At 48.7% G+C, this 21720-nt stretch overlaps 2 protein-coding genes and 1 long non-coding RNA gene across 8 annotated transcripts in view; 1 reads left to right on the plus strand and 2 right to left on the minus strand.

Moving 5' to 3' along the window:
• Pla2g4f (phospholipase A2 group IVF) overlaps positions 1-9420 on the minus strand; it is a 13977-nt gene extending 4557 nt beyond the window's left edge. Inside the window, exons 1-14 of one of the 4 annotated variants that reach the window (XM_031371602.1) lie at positions 9210-9420; positions 8348-8417; positions 7630-7766; positions 7430-7555; positions 7085-7125; positions 6796-6838; positions 6317-6383; positions 4449-4612; positions 4218-4331; positions 4004-4041; positions 3665-3800; positions 1531-1667; positions 1071-1293; positions 90-204 (exon numbers count right to left, since the gene is read on the minus strand). In XM_031371602.1, coding sequence (XP_031227462.1) covers positions 90-204; positions 1071-1293; positions 1531-1667; positions 3665-3800; positions 4004-4041; positions 4218-4331; positions 4449-4612; positions 6317-6383; positions 6796-6838; positions 7085-7125; positions 7430-7555; positions 7630-7766; positions 8348-8417; positions 9210-9320 — 1522 coding nt within the window. In that variant the 5' untranslated portion in view covers positions 9321-9420. Of the gene's footprint in view, positions 1-89; positions 205-1070; positions 1294-1530; positions 1668-3664; positions 3804-4003; positions 4042-4217; positions 4332-4448; positions 4613-6316; positions 6384-6795; positions 6887-7084; positions 7126-7429; positions 7556-7629; positions 7767-8347; positions 8418-9209 lie in introns of all 4 variants that reach the window. The other 3 variants (XM_031371601.1, XM_031371600.1, XM_031371599.1) reach the window with 3 other exon arrangements.
• Positions 9421-12216: 2796 nt separating this feature from the next.
• Vps39 (VPS39 subunit of HOPS complex) overlaps positions 12217-21720 on the minus strand; it is a 38518-nt gene continuing 29014 nt past the window's right edge. For all 3 annotated transcript variants that reach the window (XM_031371597.1, XM_031371596.1, XM_031371598.1), the window contains 13 exons: positions 21103-21246; positions 20521-20662; positions 20319-20405; positions 19764-19837; positions 19339-19437; positions 18732-18849; positions 17956-18084; positions 16724-16826; positions 16495-16540; positions 15590-15739; positions 15361-15495; positions 15124-15215; positions 12217-13686 (listed from right to left, as the gene is read on the minus strand). In XM_031371597.1, coding sequence (XP_031227457.1) covers positions 13611-13686; positions 15124-15215; positions 15361-15495; positions 15590-15739; positions 16495-16540; positions 16724-16826; positions 17956-18084; positions 18732-18849; positions 19339-19437; positions 19764-19837; positions 20319-20405; positions 20521-20662; positions 21103-21246 — 1395 coding nt within the window. In that variant the 3' untranslated portion in view covers positions 12217-13610. The remainder of the gene's footprint in view (positions 13687-15123; positions 15216-15360; positions 15496-15589; positions 15740-16494; positions 16541-16723; positions 16827-17955; positions 18085-18731; positions 18850-19338; positions 19438-19763; positions 19838-20318; positions 20406-20520; positions 20663-21102; positions 21247-21720) is intronic.
• On the plus strand, positions 14272-17552 carry LOC116090776. The gene is made up of 3 exons (XR_004118817.1): positions 14272-14562; positions 15079-15298; positions 17406-17552. It is a non-coding gene; the product is annotated as an uncharacterized LOC116090776 (long non-coding RNA).

Genomic DNA, 21720 nt, shown 5'->3' on the forward strand with positions numbered 1-21720 from the left:
CCCCCCCCGCTTATACCTAATGCCCCCATGTCCTCCACCCTCCTACCACCAGCTCCCTGTCCCCTTTCTTTGTCTCCACATCCAGGCACCTGCAAAATCTTCCCCAATGATGTTTTTGTGGACATTGATGCTGGCATAGATGGGGTATGGGTTCTGACCCTGGTTGACCATTTCTTGCTGGTCTGACAGCTTGGCAGGGTTTTCCTGGGCAAGAGAGAAGGTAGACAGTTTGGCTTTGGGGGGGAATCTCTGTTCTCTATTCCCAGGGTTTGATGTCAGCACCCTGAGGGGTGTGGCATACCCATCAGAGGGATTTCATGTTGTCAAGGAAGGACTATATAGCTTTATGCTGCAGCAGAGCTAAGACTCCTGTGGGGTTTTTATTATTCCAGTGCCTCTGGGACTGCCCTCCCCATCCTTTGTGATCCCAGAAAGCATATTAAAATAGAGAGAGCTAGACCAACAGATTTAGGATTGAAAAGCCAGGCTAATTTCCTTTTTGTTTGTTTGTTTGTTTCTTTCTTTCTTTTTCTTTTTTTAGATTTATTTATTTTATGTATGTGAGTATTTTGTCACTTTCTTCAAACGCACCAGAAGAGGGTATCAGATCCCATTATAGATGGTTGTGAGCCACCATATGATTGTTAGGAATTGAACTCAGGACCTCTGGAAGAGCAGTTAGTACTCACCAGCCCTGAAAAGCCAGTCTAATTTCCTTACAAAGAAAATCACTAGGAGATATAAGTTCTTATCTTACAAGTGCAGTATCACAGGTGACACACATTTCCAAACAAGCGCTACACACCGTGGCTCAGCTGCTCTGAACCTTCTGACTCTGACAGACTGGGCCTGCAGCTCTAGGAGCAACCACCCTGGTGGCCTGGGTCAGGGCTTCTTTTGCCAGTGAGTGGGTGTGGCGCTGTGCCTCAAAGGCAGTTAGGAACCATTTTGAAAACATGCTTTTACTGGGCTCTAGCCCAGAGTCCAGGAATAAGATAGGCATAAGGTAGAAGAAAAGTGTGGGAGGGGAGTAGGGGTGGGAAGAGTGTAGTCACTTCCTGTTCTCTTACCTCCTGGTTCAGGAAATACTCAATGATGAGGCCCCAAAAGTCAGTGAAGGACATACTGTGGCCTCTGCTCTCCCAGGCCCTCTTTTCCCGGGAGTAGTATTCAAACTGCTTTGGGGACAGCATCCCAATTTTACTGCTGCAGACTCGCTCCGAGGCGTGTTTAATGGGGCCCTGCAAAGTCTTCTGGGACCAGGATGGATCCTTGTAGAGTGTAGAGATGCACCTGCAAATGGAAGGGGGAGATGCTTGGGAGTTAGAGGACAGACCTCCCCCCTGTTATAAACACTTACCATCCTGCCCCCTCACTCAGACATGTCCCCGGGACAGCCTCCTCTCTCACCCTGACCCCGTGAAGGCAGGCTCCGAGCTAGCCCCGTCTCAGAGACTCCATCCGATCACGTGGACATCCTTACCCACCCATAGCTCAGTTTTGCTCTGCGCTCTATCCTGCCTTACTTACCAGGAAGACCCAGAAACCCCACTCAGGTAGGTCACAGCATCCAGAAGACCAAGTTCCTGCAGCCCAGCCAGGCTGCCGTACAGGGAAGTCATGGCTCTGGTTCCACCCCCGGAGCCTAACACGGCTACCACAGGTACCTGAACACAGCAACAGTTTGATAGCAACAGCACTGGGCTGTATGTATTACTGCTTATCCATGGCAGGCATTGGCTTATCCACTGCCATGTATTAGCTCACTGAATCCTCCCAGAAACCCAGTAAGCGCCACTCCCCATGTTATAGATGACAAAACTGATGTGTGAGGTCCCGGAACACTCTGAAAGCAGCGGGTTGACGGTTTTATCACTGGGTTGGTATCCCAATCTCTCCACTTGAGGCCTTGCTTGGTTACAGAAGATGGCTGGTTCAGGCTCCATGTCCCCCATTACTAGGTGTCTTCACTTCTCTTAGATTCCGTGGAGTTTCCATTATATTAGGTTCCACCTCGACCCCCAAATGCTCCCCCATTCCAGTCGTTTCTCTCAGTATTTTCTCCCTCCCGACTTGATCCCTCCTGTTCCCAACCCCACCTGTACCTCATCGCCCATGGAATCTATTCTATTTCCCCTTCCCAGGGACCTCCTTGCATCCCCCTTAAGCCCTCCTTGATACCTAGCTTCTCTGGGTCTTGGAGGGGTCACTGACTGGGACTCATGGGGGCTTGCAGAGATCAGGAAGCCTGTGAGGGGTCTGACTAGGTCCTCTGTATAAATGGTATGGCAGTAGGCTGATGTTCCTGTGGGAATCCTAACAGTGGGAGCAGGGGCTGTCTCTGACTCTTGCCTACTGTGGGACCCCTTTCTTCCTACTGGGTTGCCTCATCTAGCCTTGATGTGATGGTATGTGCCTGGCCTTATTGTAGCTGGTTCTGCAGAGTTTGATGTCCCTGGGAGGCCTACTCTTTTCTGAGGGGAGGTAGAAGTAGGGTGGATCTGGGAGAGAGGAGAAGTGGGTGAAAAAGACTTGGGGAGGGGAAGGAAGAAAAACGATAGTTGGGATTTAATATATGAGAGAAGTTTTTTTTTCTTTTTTTTTTCTTTTTCTTTTTTTTGGTTTTTCAAGACAGGGTTTCTCTGTGTAGCCCTAGCTGTCCTGGAACTTACTCTAGACCAGGCTAGCCTCGAACTCAGAAATCTGCCTGCCTCTGCCTCCCGAGTGCTGGGATTAAAGGTGTGCGCCACCACTGCCCAGCAGATTTTTTTTTTTAAAAAAGGAAAAATTCATTTGTTGAGGCCCTACCCCTCATAGATGACTATTTGCAGACAGAGCTTATAAGGAAGTAAGATGGTTAGAATCAGGTACTAGGAGAAGGCCTCAATCTGACAAGGCTGTGGCCTTAGAAGAAGAGGAAGAGGACTGGACTTGGTAGGACATCCCTGGAATACCAGCACTTAGAAGACTGAGGCAGGAGATCATAAGTTCAAGACTAGTCTGAAGAACATATGAGGTCAGGCCTTTGATATACAGTAGTAATACTTATCGTTAAAAAACACTTGGGAGGCAGGTGTCAGGGCGCTTGCCTTTACACTTGGGAGGCAGAGGCAATTGATTCTCTGTAATTTTGAGGCCAGTTGGGACTCCATAGTGAGACTGTCTCAAAAGGGAGGCTGGGGGGAAGAGACCTCCTGCATTTGGGTGTGCACACACACACAGAAACACACTCACATACACAGACACACATGTACACATGTGAGCACACACACACACACACACACACACACACACACACACACACGGGGGGGGGTTGGGAGGGATGGCCATGTGACACCACAGCAAGAAAGCAGATGTCTACTCGTCAGGAAGGAGGCTCCATGAGAAAATGAATTTCTGTTGTTTAAACCCCTCAACTGTAGTATTCTGTTGTGAGCGCCCAAGCTGCTAAAGCTATCCACCAGGTTATGTCAGCCAGGATTGTGTAAGTCCTCATTCCGATTCCTGATGCTGGTTATAGCCACTGGCTGAGGTGATCCAACCGATTTGCTCTCTTCATCCTCTGCTACCCATTCCTCCTCTGAGCTTCCTGTCATTTCTTATCCATACAAGAGCCCTCAAGGGGATAGGCCGGATTGAGTCAAGTTCACCCTCCGTCCCTTACCTGGTCACACTGTGGAGCCTCACTCAGTCCCATCACACGCTGCAGGGCCTTGGATGCCACTTGCTTCCTCTTGCCCAGAAATTCCTGCTCCCCATCACAGAGCTCAAAACCAAGGCGCAGGTCTAAGTCCCCAGAGCTGCTTCAGAAGGAGTGGATGGAGTATGGAGAAAACCTTGAGTCCAGTCTGCATTCTGGGGAGCCTCACAGAAAATACCTCAGGGGACTTCCATGGGTGGAAAGAGGTCCCCAATGCCCTGGTCCAAATGGGCAGGAAAGTAGAACCCACTGGAGTATTTCCCACTTCCAGCCAAGCCCCTTCCACCAGCATTCCCATCTCACCTCATATCTGCCTTCATCCTCAGAGTCGCCTGCTGGTCCTGAAAGAGAGAGACAGTAGTCTCCCCATCCCTGAGTAAGTAGAGTCAGACCCCCACCACCACACACACACATACCTGTGGCCCTTAGTGCTCAGATAACGGGCCAGTGTGGGCCCCAGACCTCGCTGGGTGATCAAGGGGCAGGCAGGAGTCCCCAGCACCAGACTAAATCTTACCTCCTCCAGGTCCACAAGTCTTGTTACCTCCTGGTTGAGGGGGAGAGAGGAGAGCGAGATGCTTGCCTTGTCCGTGTTGCTGGTCTGAGCCTCCAGCTCATCACTTGGTCCACTCTGTGGAAAAGAGAGCCGAGGAGCGGAGTGGGATGGAAGACATGCCTCCCAGGCACTCTGGAGTCTCCTCCTACCTGGGCTTACTCTGTTATTTCTTCCTTGCCATAGATCACTTACATGTAAAACTAGGAGCTTTTCTTGTAGCTTTATGTACAGCTTGGGACTCAGCACTGGGTTCACGTGGAAGGTAAAGGTTGCTGGGAGGCCTTGCTCCGTGGTCTGTTGCAGAGGCTGTGGCTTTTCATAGGCCCCAGGCACTGCCAGCTGGATCTGCCTCAAGCCTTAGGGCAGAGGACCGGTGAGGAGTAGATGTAAGTGTGGCTCAGGACAGTTATACCCCGATGACAGTAATTCCTCTCTTCCCCAGGCCCCTACCCACCACCTCCCTGCTCAGTCTAGTACTTTGAACACAGGAAAAGAACCATCAGCTCTTGGCTTCTATAATCAATCAGCCCTGATAGGGTTGGGAAACATACAAATACTAGGAGGGAAGAGAATGCCAGATTCTCCGTGCCTCCAGAGCAGCCTTTCTCCCACAGGTCCCACTCTCTCCACGAACTGCCACACCACCAGGTTCCACTCCCACATCTGATGTGTCCTCCTAGGCAGTCACAGCTACCATGATGCAACTGTAGTTTTCTTGGTTAGCTCATGTCTAACTCTTCTGAGATTGCTTAAGGTCCCATGATATCATGACTTTTAGTTGAGACATTTTTAGTTGAGACATACATATATATATGTATGTATGTATACACACACATACACACACACACACACACACATATATGGTTTTTCAAGACATGTTTTCTCTGTGTAGCCCTGGCTGTCCTGGAACTCACTCTGTAGACCAGGCTGGCCTCGAACTCAGAAATCCTGCCTCTGCCTCCCAAGTGCTGGGATTAAAGGTGCACACCACCACCGCCTGACCATTTTGTTATTTTATTTAGGTTGTGTTGTGTGACATGCTTGTGTGTGTGTGTGTGTGTGTCTATGTGTCTATGTGTGTCTGTATGTGTACAAGTGTGCCCACAGGTGTGTGACTACGTATGGCTGTGCACACATAGGGGACCAGAGGATATTAGTGTCCTGCTCTGTCATGCTCCTCCTTATTCCCTTGAGATAAGGTCTCTCCTTGAATCTGAAGCCAAGCTGGCAGCCAATGAGTTCCAGCAATCCTCTAGTGTCTGCCCCTACAGTGCTGGGAGGTCATGCCCAGCTTTTGAAGTAGATACTAGGGTTTTGAACTTAGGTCCTCAAATTTGTGTAGCAAGTACTTTATCTACTGAACCATCCTCTCAGGCATGTTTTTGTTATTTATTTATTTATTTATTTTTAAAAGATTTATTTATTATTATAAATGAGTACACTGTAGCTGTCTTCAGATGCACCAGAAGGGGGCGTCAGATTTCATTACGGGTGGTTGTGAGCCACCACGTGGCTGCTGGGATTTGAACTCATGACCTTCCAAAGAGCAGTCGGTGCTCTTACCCGCTGAGCCATCTCACCAGCCCCTGTTACTTATTTTTTTAAGATTGAGGTTTTACATTGAGGGTAAAGGCCTCAATTTTACACAAAACTAGTAGACTGCACAAATTGGAAACGAGACACGCTATCTTTTAGGACTCCCTTCTCCCAACTTCTCAGGTTTTCTACGATAACAAAATGGCTTTGTTTCCTCCACTAAGGAGGCAGACTATGCCACCTGTCTTCCAGCTTCAAGTTTAACCACATGACTTGTCTGGACCAGTAACATGTTAGTGGCTAGGGTGTGAGTAAAGACTTAAAGGGCATTTGCTCAATTGAGTTTGCTCTCTTGCACTTCCACTGAGATCTTAAGAGTATGTCCAGGCTGGTCACAAAGGTGGTCCCTCTCAGCTGAGTCCCTTTGTCCTCTCCCTACTTTAAGCAACGGAAATGTTAAGAGGCACCTCTTTCACATCAGATGCAGGGAGAAGGCGCGTTCTAAGGCTGAGGGCAAGACTCACCGAACTCTCCAAGAGAGGCTGTCTTGTCTCCAGTGACTGTGCCCTGAATTCTCAGACAGGGATGAGCCTGAGGAAAACAGATGCCTTAGGAGTCAGAGAGCTTACAGGGTCTGACCAGGATGGAGGGAAGGAGGGAGGGAGGAATATCTAGGGCAGGGGCCACAGCAGCTCTTGGTCCTTATTGGCAGGGATGTTTTGTAACAACCCCCAAGGTAGTGTCACACACTCATAAGAAGCCTTGGTGTAAAGGGGAATTATGAGGCCCTCAAAGGCTCCCTAAGCAGCCAGAGTCCCGGGGGAGCAATGGCTCTGTGATGCCCATACAGGGCAGAGACAGCTTCTTGTTCTTCATTCCCCTAGGACATCTGCCTTCTAAGGAAGGACTGAGTGTCTTTCAGAGACACGTGGGCAGCATGGATTCAGCCACAGTCTCTTGCTCCCCAGTCCCACACAGTCCCATACCCATCTTCTCTACTCACCACCAGGATACCATTGGTGATGACTTCAGATGCAGGCATCTGACTGAAAAGATGGAGGAAGGTTCCTGGGCTATCACACCCTTTACCATGGCTATTAAAACAATATGGCCAAACAATATGGCGGCCTGGGAAGCACCATGGGTTGTAGAGAGGGAGACTGGTCACTCAGCATGCAAGTAGGTGCCAAGACCAGGCTGTCCTCTCGGAAGCCAGGCCTCCAGGGCAAGTTAGGGACTTGAGGGTTGGCACTTGGAGTAAATGGATAGATACCAGCTCTAACTGGACTCACCTCTTTTCCAGGGTAAATTCTACTTCCAGCTCTTTTGGATCCTACACAGAGGTGAAGAAGGCATCAGTTTTCAGGAAATTTCAGAAATCTCAGGAATTGCACCTGCCTCCCACCTTTGCTCAGCTCTAGGGCCTAGGAGATTAGTCGGGAATGGCATCTCATAGGCTTAGGGGGCAGTAGCATTTCCATGTAGAGCTTCTTCATTCATTCAGAAATGTGTGCCAGGTACTGTTTCAGACTCAGCAGTGACCAAGGCCAAACCAAGATGGCTGCCTGTCAGTGGCTTAGGAATTTGGGGGGTCTTCTACTGGAGATTTACTTACTGTTTGTCGAGGCAGACCTCACCTGCTGCCTAGTGAAGATTTTTGTGTAAGGCTGGCCTAACTGGAGAGTGCTCAGGTCAAACAGAATGGAGAAGACATTGTCACTGTCCACGACATCCTCATCATAAAGGGTAAGCTCCAGGACATTCTGGGGATAGACTGTGGATCAGCATTGTGGAGGAAGTCGTTGGCCTCCATGCCCAGCCCCTTACTGGCCCACACCTTCACAGCACCATGGATCCGATAGTGAAAGGTCTCATTCCACTCTGGGTCACTGCAGTTAACCACTGTCCTTGTCTGATTGGGGCTAAAAGAAGCCGTGGGCAGCCATAGTCGAATATAGCAGTCGGCTTTGGACACTGCAGGTAAGAGGGGAGGGGACTTGGCATCAAACTCTTATTGTTGAAAAGGTTTCCTGGAGGCTGCCCTCAGAAAGAAAGGAGCAAGGAGAGAGGGGCTGCCTGCCTGTGGTAGGGGAGCGAACATCGGTGTTCCAGGCTCTACCTTAGCCAGATATACCTCCCACTCAACTGACAGAAATCCCCACAGCAGCCACAGTTCAAAGGGTCTTGTGGTAGCACAGACCATTGAGTAAGTCCTTGAGATTGCCTGACTCAGGCAATAAAATTCTGTGCTATGTGTGGGTACTGCCAAAGCTCCTGGAAAGCAGGCATTGATGTGTGGCAACGGGAGCCTAACACACCCTTAGAAAGCCTCCTAGAGTCAGGAGGAGGCTGAAGTCTGCCTAACTCCCCCCTCCAGTGTGCCTGCCTGCCTGCACACCCCACACCAAAGCACCCTCCCTCCATGATTAACACTGCACTACCACCCTACTCCGTGTGTTACACACACACACACACACACACACACACACACACACACACACAGAGCTCTGAGAACTCTCTAGAGAAAAGGAAAAGGTGGGGCAAGGCTCACTCACACTTATCCGTGTGCTGGATGTTTCTGGCCCTCAGCACCTTCACTTGAAGGTCGTAGTATGGGTGGGTTTCCTGCTGAAACAACAGAACCCTAAGAACTCAGTTCCAGAAGCTAGGGATGGCCTGATCTCTTCTCTCAATGTTTTCTGGCTTGGATCTTTATTCTGTCTTACCATAGAGCTTGCCTGGCCCAGGTCACTAATGTTCCTATGACAGGAGCTCTGGGAAGCTTTTGCAAGGTCCAGGGTGCTGGGTGGTCAGGGTTGGAGGAGCTTCGAATCTGGGGATCAGCCTAACTTAGTTACTATGAGCAGCTAAGCTAGGTAGGCTTTATTATGGTCAGTCTGCAACTGCCCTCTTGACATGGCCTGGGGACTAGGACAGTGTAAGAAGGCTAAACATTAAAAGAGAAAGCCAGAACCCACCACACCCATCAGTTTCCATGCAGGGGCTGAAAGACCAACCAGAGTCAGGAATGGGAAAGGTGAGGAGAAGCGAAGTTTCCCACCTTGTTCTGGTCTGATAAGTCACTAGATTGAAGACTGAACTCAAAAAAAAAAAAAAAAAAATGATAATGCCAGATTGCAGCCTTCTGGGTGTTAATCTACCCCTGGAGCCCCAACAAACCCCTTCTCCCTTCTCTCCACAATGGGTATACAGCTAGACTAGCTCATTCCTGGCAAACCAACCACAGGCAACGGTCTCAGGTCACCATTGTTTCTTGTTGGAGGCCTTGGCTCATCTCTCTAGTTTGAGCTTTTCCAGGTTGTCTGTGGTATGTTCCACCCTAAATCAAACCCCAGGGCACCAGCCATCTCCCAGGACTCTGCAGTTAACTCTTCCCTAGTGAGATCAGTACATTACCCGCCTATGCTTCCATTGTGGTTCGCCCTTTTCTCTCTTCCGTAGTAGTATTGCTCCAAGAAGGGGCAGTCCCTTGCCTGCCAGCCACTTCGGCTGCAGAGTCCAGGGCATGGCCAGCAGCAGCTCAGGTCTCAGTAGGGAGCTCGCCTGCTTCCCAGAGCCACCCTTTCTCTGGCTATACTCACTGTCACTCAGGTCTGACAGGTAGCGCTGGAGTGGGAAGGGTGGAGCCACTGCTGGGCTGAGGGGCTGGACCTGGGGCTGGAGGAGGGGTTTGAAGTGCTCCAGGAGCAGTTTGAAGTGCTCCAGGAAATGAGTGGAGCCTGCCTTCCCCAGGCAATAGGAAAGTTGCTCCCTTTCCAAGAGATTCTTAGGGTCCTGCTTAGCACTCTGGTCTCCAACTCAGGCCCTGCTTAACTGTGAACTAGTTGTGAAAAACAGACACCATTCCCTCACACCACTCCCACCCCTTGCCATGGGTAGGGCAAGAGCCCAGATATTCCTGTTTCCAACTAGTCTGCCATTAGCAGAAATCAGGAGGTACTACAATCAGGGCTAACCTCATTTAGCTGCCAGAAAGCCCCACACCATTTCTTCTTCAAGTCCCAATTTCTCTACAGCTCTTAAGCAGAAACATGGAAATCTCTGGCTCAGTGTTTTACTGGGACTCGAGGACATGCTATGCTTCTTTTGGCCTCCCTCAGTTAGTCCCTTAACACAAAGGACATGGAATGTCTGTACTATGCTCGAAGTCACCCATACCCTGAAAAGAGTCATTTCACGACTCCCTTCCTGGGTTGGTAGAAGTGCCTGGTGATTAGAAGTAGGGACATGGCCAGGTAGTGTAAATAAGGGCAGAAGAGAGGCAGCTCTCTGTCCTTAAACTGCCAGAAATAAAGGCTTTAAAGTGCTCATGACCATCTTGAGCCTCTGGCTGCAACTGCATGTCATTTTCTTTCCCATGGACCACAATCATTTAGGTGGCTAGGCAGGGGCAGTGACTAGCAAAAGAAGTTTCTAGAAGAGTGAACTGTTAGGACCACAACCCTTTTATATAGCCAAGGGTAGTGGTACATAGAACCCTAGGATTTGGCATTCTGAGGCAGGAGGCTCACTTGAACTCCAGTGTGAGACCAGTTTGAGGTACAGGATGAGACTCCCATCTTGATGAGGTAATCTCTACTGTCTTCCCCCAAACACACAGCTGAAATGACATCCACAAAGGTGAATTAACTCCCAAACTAACAGGCCATGCTCAGACTAGAAATTCCAGAACCACAGGTGGTGTAACCATGACCTGTTTCACCTCGGATAGATTGTAAAGTTGAGATCTTACTCAGAGATGGCTAAGTCCGGCCCTCTTGCTGAACTTGGATAGTTCAGCATCTGGACAGACAGTCCAAAGCTTGGGGCTTTGGGTAAGAGGGGCACAGCACTAGCTGGTTGAACGCTTTTGGGCTTAAACCATATTCTCCACTCAGAAGCCATCTCCCCATGCCTCAACAGACATGCCTCAACTCAAAGTTCTGGATGCTTTTGATTGGCAAAAGATTTTCAGGATGGCCACAGACAGACAGCTAGGGTGAGGGTATTACAGAGGGACCAAACTGGCATTTTAGAGCTGGGAAAAGTGAGCCAACTTTACTTTTCAAACAGAGTCCCTCCCTTTTACCAATTTGACATCTTCACAGGAGCCTTCTGGCCATAGAGAGCTTCGAGAAGAGGCACAAAGCAATGTTGTGTGAGATTCTGGGATTCCCAGAGTGATGATGGAGATATTCCATGCATGTGATGTCAGTTGTACATCCATAACCACAGATGCTGTGCTGGCCACACAGATGGAGGCATTTGTGAGAGGAGTGTTATTCTTTTTTAACTTTTTGATTCTTTGTGAATTTCACATCCAATCCCACTCATCTCCCCAACTCTTCATATCCACCCTCTGCCCTTGCAACCTCCCCCTCAAAGGAAAACAGACAAAATACCGTTGTGGAAGTAGTAGTGCATCAGTGTGCCCTACAGTACACCTTTTTGTCCACACATCTTTACTTGGAAATGTTCGTTGCAATGAGTTATTGGTCTGGTTCTGCTACAGTATTAATGTTGGATTCTCAGTGGGATGCCTCTCTTAGATAGTCTGTTCTTGCCCTGGGTCATGGAGATCCTACAGCTTTGGATCCTCAGGATTGGCCCTTTTATCGGCTCTAGCAGTTCATAGATGGGGTAGATGATGGGGTGGGCCAACTCAAAGCCCTGGATCTGAGCCTGGGTGGTAGCAGAGTTGGTCAGTTCACCAGCTCTCCTGAACCCACTCCACGGGGGTGAATTCTCTAGCGTTGCCCTGGCTAGCTGCAGCAGGCAAGGAGCTGGGCCAGCACCCTGGCTTTCTTGAGAGGAGTGATATTTTTACTGCTTTTCATAGTTATTAGCTGTTTTATCCTTCTCTCTTAGCTAAGCTACTAGCCCCTTAGTATCTACCATTGTTGGCTCCCTCCCTCCTGCCTCAGCTCTGCTGGCAGAGCTGACAGCCTGAGACTGTCAGCTGACACCTGCTGGGCTTAAACATTGGCCCACTACACTACAGTTTTTGCAGTTTCGCCTTGGAGGATTCCGGAGAAGCTACACCTGGTTGCTGACACACCTACTGCTTGAGGACATGCTGCGTTCATATGCAAAGTCTGCTTCCTCCCAGATAAGAGAGAAAACTTCAAAAGGGTCACATTTAAGTAAGGCAGAGCCTGAAATTAAGTTACCAGAATTAAGCGAACTAAGGGAGTTTAAGTCACTATCAGGCAGGAGGGAGGGAGCCAACATACCATTTCCATTAAAGTCTTCAGAAAGGGGAAAGGGAGGCTCAAGGAGACTTGGTTTTTCACTTATGGAAAAGCAGCCCTCCATCATCCTCAGGCTGGAGCTACTCCTGCCCCCATCCCCAACCTTCTATGAAGGGTATGATCCAGGGAAGAAAGGATGGAGTTTGGGGAAACAGAATTAAATATGCATATCATCCAGGAGAAAATACAGGCTTTATTCTACTGCTTCAAACACAGTTCATAAGAAGGGATGCTACAAGCCTACCAGGTAAGAGGGCAGGACTCATACGATGGCACAAGTTCCGGTCCTGTCCTACGGGGAGTGGCCTGGCATCCCAGTGCCACTCCTGAGGAAGTGCATTTTAAGCTGGTGAGGATGGGTTCATGGGCAGCACTGTTCAATTTTTTTTTTTTTTAAACTTTATGTATGGGTTGTTGCCTGCATATATGTCTGTGCATGTGTGTGCCTGGTGCCTGTAGTCTCCAATGCCAGAAATTCCTGCGTACCTCTTGCAGGCTCCCTGACCTGCTCAACAGAGCCAGCAGTAAGTTCTAAGTCCTCCCTTCTTGCATTACTCTTTGCCAACCCATATGATATCTCATCACTGTCAGTTTCTGGTCAACTGTTCCCTGTGTGCAGTGAGACATACATTACCAAGAGTGGAGGAAGATACTCAGAGCTCACCTAAAAGGCTCAACAACCTGTCCAAGCAGCGGGTGAGTGGCTGAAGCAGGCACTTCTGCAGAGATCCTGCCTAGGCCACACACTCTGCACAGTGCTGCTCCGGGGAGGTACCAAAGCCTGCGCCTACAGAGACTTGTGCTCTCCTACACATCTTAGTAGAAAAGTTCAGCTCCTGAGAACTTTTATACAATGTACATGACACCTGCTCATGGGGGCACGCCTGGAAACCCAGGCTGTGCCTCCCATTTGCCACATTTAAATATTAGTTACTTCCTACCTCCCAGTCTACATAGTGGGAGAGGAAGCAGGGATGGTACAAGGGAAGAGATCAAGGGGTAAAATAAATAGCGAGGAAGGAAAGGAGACTGAAAGTGAGAGGGTAAGCAGGGAGACTCCTTGGAGGACACAGGGCGCAGCCTCTGTGGAGAAACCACTGGCAGTATAAACAGCTTATGGTCAGTGGGGCTGGAAAGCTCTACTAGGCTCCCATGGGACTCTCCAGGCTGCCATGCTGGGGGATCTTGTGAAGCTGCGTAGTTACTGAAATAGAAAACTCACAGTCAACAACCCCATGGGTACAAACACTTGAGATGAAATCTCCTTGTCCAGGTGATTGGTATACAAAGGCAAGACGGTGCATTTCCTCCTGTCCAAGCAGGGGTTAAATTCCTGGAATTGTCTGCAACATAACAGCGTAAGATATAACTAATCTCTTCTTCTAGTAAAAAGCTGGCAATGCCAGGTCACAAGTCCAGTTAATTCAGAGATGTTCCAGAGAGCAAGGTGGTCAGCAACATCCAAATGACACTTGATGGTAGCAGTCCTTGGTTCCCAAGGTGGCTGGCTCCTTCAACTCTCTGGGAAAGCTGAGCTGTCCACTGCTGAGTGCTTGGGCTGCCGGGCTCAGGTGTCAGCTGAATTTACCTCTTTGGAGCAGAAGTAGTGCACAACCACTCCATTGGGGTATCTTGCAAATGCACTGTGTGGAAGAAGAGTTGAGGGTGAGTGGTGTTCTAAGTCTTCTCCAGCACCTGCAAAAGGCGTCAGCCCCAGACGCCACCCCCAACCCAAAGAACAGCCTACTCCAATATCTCTGGACCCCTGTGGTACCACTCCTCCAAACAACCAGGGCAGGAACTATACACCATCCAAGTGCATGCAAACAGTTTTGTCACTCCGTCAATGCAGGGTCAGGGTATAGATTAACGGTAGTTTGATGCTCAGTAGCACCAACTAATCCACAACTAAGTAACCAGGCAAATATGTGGACAAACAAAAAGCGAGTGCAGAACATGTACTCTTGGCTTGGCACTGAGAATCATGTTCAGCAGAACATGTTACAGGATAGTTCTAATGAGGTACACCAAGTCAAGCCTCTGCAGAGAAGAGGCCTCCTCTAGCTGAGCAAGAACAGGTAGATCATGCTCCGTGCAGGCCAGGGGACTGACTCTGGGGCATGTCTTAACAGAATAATGCTGGCTCAGGAGGTTGCTCAAGCCATGAAAGAAGATTGAAAGATCTGGTTTTCTCCCTCCGGGGCTCATCTCCTCTCTGGCCTGGTGATGCAGGCCTGTAAAGTTAGCACTGGGGTGTGGCTGAGGCAGGAGGGCTCATTCAGAGTTCCAAATCAACCTGAGCTACACAGCCAGCCCACATCTCAAGAAGGCTCTCTATATGTCTTGCCTCCTCTTACTGGTTCTCTACTTCCTTTGTTAATTTTAGCTGCCAGAGAATTAGAGCTTTCTGGACAGGAGTTCAGCAGCTCTTCAAATTTCTGAGGCTCTTTCCCAACAGACATGGCTTGCTCTGTTAAAGCTCAAGAACTCAATGAAACAAAAAAAGCTACTCTCCACAGGTGAGGTCAGTGCTGTCCTCATGTGACAGAATCTTAAACCACATGGGGCTGGGTTTCTGGATGTGCCTGTGGGGGTTATCTTGATTCTGTCAGCTGATGTGGGAAGACAAATCCTCCCACCCTACCCCCAACACCTCCAGGTTTTCCAAGACAAGGGTTTCTCTGTGTAGTCCTGGCTGTCCTGGAGCTTTCTTGTAGACCAGGCTGGCTTCAAACTCATAGAGATCGGACTGCCTCTGCCTTTCAAGGGCTGGGACTAAAGGAGAGCACCACCACAGCCCAGCAGAAAAGACCAGTCCTGACTGTAGGCAGGACTATAGCCTTGGTAGGGACTGCAGAATGGAGAAATCCAGCAGAGAGCAGGGAGCAGTCACTGCTCTCACTTTCTTGACTGGAATGCAATGTGACACTGCCTCAAGCTCCTGCCCTCCTCAGCTGCCTCTGTGAAGTATTTTATCTCAGCAGCAGGATAAGAAACTAAAGGCAGAAATCTCTCCTGCCTCCTTCCACTCTCAGGGAAGCACATCTGCAGCCCGACGCTGCGCAGGTGGGCAGGCTCACCTGTTCCCAATCTTCTTCTTGCACACCATGCACACCTTCTCTTCCGTGATGATGCACTTCACCTGCTGGTGTAAAATCCGCTCTTCCTGAACCTGGAAGAGATTGAGCGTTCCATGTCCAGACCTCCATGCTGACTGCTGGATCACCTGAGCTATGGCTGCCTCGATGACAACAGGTGTGTGAAAACTCTCAATTAAAACCCAAAGGCCGCCCCTCTACAAGTGTGGAAGGCCATACCCTGAGGAACTCCGCATGGAGAAGATTCTTAAGCACTTGATTGAACCGTTTCTTTTGTGCATTTTCTTCTAAGACCTTTTCTAGAAAGATGCGTATGTCATTGATCTGAGTGTTTGCAGGCAGAAGGTTGATTGCCTAGGGCAGAAACAGGATAGGGGCAGGTCAGGGAGATCAGGACGAGACCCAGAAAAGCCCGTGCCCGCCCCCTTCCTTCCCCAGCCCTCCTGACCTTGGTGGTGTCTAATTTGCTGTAGTGCAGCTCTAGGACCTGCAGGGCAGCCTGGAGGTTGGCCTGTGGCTCCAGGAGCTCCAGTTTGATTGGCCCCAGGCAGTGAATGCTTGGAGGTGACAGGTACATCCGAAGCAGGGACAGATATACCTGTTACATAGACAGAAACATGCATGTCAGGCCCCAGGGACCCTCCTAGAACCCCCAGCACTGAGTCTCCCTGGTGATTAGCGGGCTGGTAGATAGTAACCACTGGCATGGAGCACTCCAAACTCATCATTTTCCCCTGAATTTTTGGCAAAATCAAGCAGCCAAATGAGGATGCCAATACTGCTCTTTCTCTGAAGGCCTTGTATCTGCTCAGTGTTATACCATTCACAGAATGTTAACATGGAAAAATAACCTAAAGATTTCTCATTTTTTAATGCTCTGAAGGCTGAGAACAAGGCTATATTTCTAGTGCCACAGGATCACTTCATCCTAGCTCTCTCAACATTTGGGGCCACATAATTCTTTGTCACTGGAGTTGTCTGTACATCATTTAACAGCATCTCTGGCCTCTAGCCCTAGATTCCCACTCCACTCCCAGTTACACCAATCACAAATGTCTCACGATACTGAAAAACCTATCTATAATCAGACCCTTCCTCCTAGATTAATCACATTAATTGAGTATATGTGTCAGAACTCTTTGAGAGGGACAGAGTGGGTGACAACAGATGAGTAAGCCAGAAGCAAACCAGGACGTATGGTCTCTCAGTTTCTTTCCTAGTAGACATATGCAAACAATCATAAACTGTGTCACACTTAGTGATTAAGTGCCACTTTGGCCACACTGGATGGGGTGGGGTCTCTTATAGTGACAAGAAGTGCACATGTTCCCTTGGTCATAGCTGCCTACTTACATCTTTGTTGCCTTCTTTGTTTTGGTCATAGTGTTTGTGGCAGTACCTGCAAGGGAGGAAGTGGTGAGAGCAGGCAAGAGGGTCTGCATGGCTAGTGTCCATGTGGCTGCCAATAGTAACCGACAAGGACCAGCAGGGGGAGGTGAAAAGCCTTAAGCATAATGGCTGCTCATCTCTGTGAGAGCTGTCTTGAGACTCCTTTAGGGGTGGGAGAGCAGGGCTGACTTACTCCTTAGCCATCTTTGTGTCCTTCAATACGTGGACATAGATGAAGAGAGCTTGTTCGTGTTTCCCCATGCGCCCCAACAGGAGAGCTCTTTCTTCTAAGAGGCCTAGGAGGGGAAAGGACTCCAAGTAGCTGCCACTGCCATTACATATGCACAAGATTAGGGACTAAGCATTTGAGGGAAGGCATCCTGGGGCAATACAAAATATAAGAAAGGACTTGGAGAACCCCAAGATAGCTCAGTAACAGCACTTGCTGCCAAGTCTGATGATCTGAGTTCCTCATACAAGGTATCCTTTATCCACTAAATACACATCATGGCATATATATATATATATATATATATATATATATATATATACACATACATACATAATAAACAGAACTAAAAATTTCAAGAATAATAAATGGAGGGTGATTAAAATCACTAAACCAATCCTACAAAAACAAAAACAAGAAACAAAAACAAAAACAAAATAAAGGGCTGGGGCACAGCTCAGAGGCACAGCACACTCTCAGCACTTGTGATGGCTCAATCCCAAGCACCACCATACTAAAAATATAGTGAAGTAAGATATAAAATATTATTACCTTTCTCTAAGGGAAAAAAATCACTTAAGGAGAAGGAAGCTAACTTAGGAGGTTCTATACTCACTGCCCATCCTCCTATCTGTTTTATAAACAGGCTCTCTCTACATAGGCTTGGCTGTCCTGGAACTATGTAGGCCAGGCTGGCTTTGAACTCACAGAGATTGGATTGGCCTGCTTCCTCCTCTCAAGTGCTGGGATAAAAGGCATATACCACCATGGCTAGCTGTGTTTCACTTTTTAACAACACCCATAAACTGAGCAAGAATACTCATCAAACAACCAAGTTCTACAGACTAGGAACCCCAGTGAACTTGAGGCAAAGACTTGGTGTTCTCTGTGCTGATGCCAGACAGATTTCTTTTTCTCGATGAATCATGCGAGATTACAAGGAGTACCCGACAATGAGTTCATCAAGAATTACTGTGAAGTAACAGATTACAATCTACGAATCAGCATATGCTTCACACCCAGTCTTTCCTCAGCCTCAACAAAAGAGGGATGTGGAGGAACAGGAGTGGTGGCCTGGAAGCCTGGGCCCTCACACACCCACCTTTGAGGAGGGCTGAAGAGCAGCAATAAAGGGAGAGATGAGCCTCTCCTCTATGCTTAGCTGAAACAGCTCTGGCTCTAAGCTAGACACTCACCATCAAAGGGAAAGTCACAGATGAGCCGGCCTGGATCATAGTAGCTGGAAATCTCCAAGAACATGAGCAGTTTTTGTCGGTATTCTCCCAGTTCACCCACTTCCTCTCCAGCAGGGACTGGACTTTTACCTTTAAGGGAAACCAAGCTCCATATGACAGGATGCTGTTAAGGGAAACCAAGCTCCATATGACAGGGTGCTGTTAAGCAACAGCGTGGGTCATATGAGGGAAACAGGGCTCAGAGATGTCACCCTGTTATCAAGGCCTCCAAGGAGGTTTCCCAGGGAAATTATTTTTTTTTTTTATTATTTATTATATGAAAGTACATTGTAGCTGTCTTCAGACACTCCAGAAGAGAGCATTAGATCATGTTATGAATGGTTGTGAGCCACCATGTGGTTGCTGGGATTTGAACTCAGGACCTTTGGAAGAGCAGTCAGTGCTCTTAACTACTGAGCCATCTCTCCAGCCCTCCAGGGGAATTCTTTTACTCCATGGTCTCTCTGGTTCTAAAACACACATGGAACATTAAAGAAGGCTGTGAGCAGACAAACACATTGGTCAGCATGTCTCTTAGCAACACAGCTGTCATTTTGCAGGCAGATCGGTTCCTTCTGTCCTACCTGAGGGAGTCACTCAGAGTCTCTGACTCCTCTAAAGGACTTCCCATCTACCTGGAGAACAACAGGGCCTGTTTCCCCAAACCACACACAGGCATTGGGCTCTGTTTGATCGCTAAGGTCTGGGGCCCACCTGCTTTGGATGGGCAGTGATACCTGTGGGCAGCGACAGGAGGTAGTCTTTCATCAGACTCTGCACTTTCTCACAGTACAGCTGGATCAGGCAATTGTGGAACCGTGAACCTGTCTCCTCCCACACGTGGATGATGTGCTCCTGAGGCAGAATGGAAGTCAGTCTGGTTGGTACTCGAGTCTATTTCCTAGTCTCCCTCTCAAGTATCGTCCCCATTTTTGCTTAACTAAGCTATAAAGATCACCAAGGGGCAGCTCTTCCCAAAAACCATGATAAAACCCTGTGATGTCAGGGACGATTTCTTCAATCTAAACTGAAGCTCACTCTGTAGACCAGACTGGCGTTGACCACAGACTTCTGCCTGCCTCTGCCTCCCAAGTGCTAAGATTAAAGGCCATCATTTTTTTGTTCTCCCGGTTCTCTATTAGACCAAGACACTTTGCTAAGAGGAGTGTTCCTAGCTTGGTTTCCTGGGATTGCTTTTTTCAGAGGAAGCTGAAATAACTGTTCCCATATTCCCACTGAGACCCAAGTAACCTGACCCTACCTGGAATCCGAACTGCCTAAGTGATCCATATGTGCCATGATACGAAGTTTAAAGTCTTTTGGACTAACCAAACTGTACCTTACCAGATAAGGAATGGCCAGAGCCTTGAAATTCTCTATCAAGAAGTTGAGCACTCGATCTCGTGGCAGAGACTCCACCTCCGGGAGGTCTTCAGTGAATATCTGTCAGAATGAACCTGAGTTCTACAAGCAGAACCTCTGACTCGGGCCACAAACACAAAGGCCTGCAAGTGTTGGGGCTACAGATACTTTGAGGGAAAGGGTAGACAAGGTACCAGCTGCTGGCTGGTTTTTGGGGGTTGAGGCTAGAGCCTAGCAGTTTTAGAACAAGGCTCCTTCTATATGTGCAGTCTTGTCCACATGCCCACTTTAGTCTGTGACTCCAAAGGAATGGTGCAATCTAGACTCTTCTTGTGTCTGTGGCTCTCTCACCAAATATAATCAGGATCAACTGTGGCACCAGACAAGGCCAGGGGCCTATGACCTACCTTCAGGCCATCTTCTGGGAAGTCTCTTAGCACCCAGATCGAGTAGGAAAAAATCAAATGTAGGTTTTCTGTGCCTTCAAAGAAAAAAGTAAGATTTGTTAACAGTTGACAAAAGTCAGGCCTGTCCAAGAAGATTGGAAGGGTAGGTGGGCAGGTGTAGATGTAACCTCAGAATTCATTTTGTGGACAAGACAGATCCAAGCACCAGCCTCAGATCTGCTCATTTCTCATGGTCTGGCCACATACTAAAGAAAGGGTTTCACTGTTAACCACGGTGGGTCTGATGCCAGGCAGAGGAACAGAAGTGATGGAACACAAGGGAAGAGACTGACCCGACTCAGAAATGGAGGGAGACCATGCCTATGCAAGCAGAAGCTCCCTCTACAGCTTTTAAATGTGGGTGTGGAAGCACATGTCTTCAATCCCAGCAGTCAGGAGGCAGAGGCAGGTGAACCTCTGAGTTTGAGGCCAGCCTGGTCTACAGAGTGAGTTTCAGGACAGCCAATATTCCACAGTGAGATCTTGTCTCAAAACCTACCACCACAACAGGCTCACCCAAATGCTGCAGATACTGCACCGTCCTCTCGTGGCCTTTCAGAGGTGAGTTTGCTTTCTTGGACTGGTCCACTAGCACCTGCAGAGCTGGCCACAAAGCCCAAGAACAAACCCATGAGCCTCTTCCTCATGTGAGGTCCATTGGATTCTGCCAATATCAGAAGCCTCCCTCCCCAGACTCTGGAAGGTCCTGTCGGGTCACCTTTCTCATGGAGCCCCTTCTTCTCATACAGGATGATTAGCTCACTGTACTTGTGAGCCTTCTTTAGCACATGCTCACTCTCCTCGATGTGACAGTGGTTGTTCTCCAGGCGCAGCAAGGGAGCCACCAGGGCCACATTTGTCTGTGGGGAAGATAGGATGCTGACTGACACAGGGTGTCACGTGGGGCAGCTGCAGAAGCTCCTTTCTGGAAACCCCACCCTTCACTTGCCAAGGTCTGCTCCAGGTTTAAGGGGCAAGGACATAACAAGCATAAGATATAGCAAATGGTCCTTGTTGCAGGATGACAAGAGGTGGCCTTTTCTGGGGGAAACAAACAGGTTACTTTCCTTGAGGAACTACTGTCCCTGTTGAGCCTGTGGCACTGGCCTCAATTTTACTGGCAAAGGACTTCCAAATGAATATCTGACTTATCTTCTTCATCAAAGGAAACACAAAGATACCAGGCAAAGGCTAGGAGGCCTCCATCATCTGAGGTCTTACTCTTGGTAGTGCCGATCTACAGAGCTCCCTGGAACATCCCCAGAGTCTGAGTAAGGGCTGGCATGCTGCAGCAACTCACATGGAGGTAGCACTTGAGCAGAGTGGTGTCGATGATCTGTAGTAACTTCTTCTTGGACTTGATGGTGGGAGTGCCTTCCATGAGTGGGGAGGTGCTGGACTGGTGATCAGAGTCATTCAGCTTCTTTACCAGCTGGCTCCGTTTCTGAAAATTCCAAAAACATGGGGTCAGGGCCAGGGTAGGTCTTCCTTCATCACCTGCGTTGAACTCTGAATGCCCCCAAACCAGCTCTTGTCCACACCCTGGACAAGAATCTCATAGCAGCATTCATGTTTTGCCAGAGATCAAAAGACATGACTATCACATTGCCACAGACCCAGTGACAACAGAGATGTCCTCCTGCTTTGTTTCTGCAGTGCTAGAGATCCAACCTAAGGCCTTAGATATGCCGGGCAAACACTTTACCATGAAGCTACATCCCAACACCCACACCCACCCCTCCACCCACACACATAAACACCGGTTCCTTAGATTAGCTTCTGACTATTCTAAAACCTCAGCTAGCTGGGTGTAGAAACAGGGCAGTAATCCCAGCTGCTCAAAAGGTTGAGTGGGGGAAATTCATGAATTCAAACTCAGTTTAGGCAATATAGTGAGATCCCAATTCAAAATGAAAAA

Source organism: Mastomys coucha, unplaced genomic scaffold, assembly GCF_008632895.1.
Source record: "Mastomys coucha isolate ucsf_1 unplaced genomic scaffold, UCSF_Mcou_1 pScaffold15, whole genome shotgun sequence".
NCBI classification, from domain to species: Eukaryota; Metazoa; Chordata; class Mammalia; order Rodentia; family Muridae; genus Mastomys; species Mastomys coucha.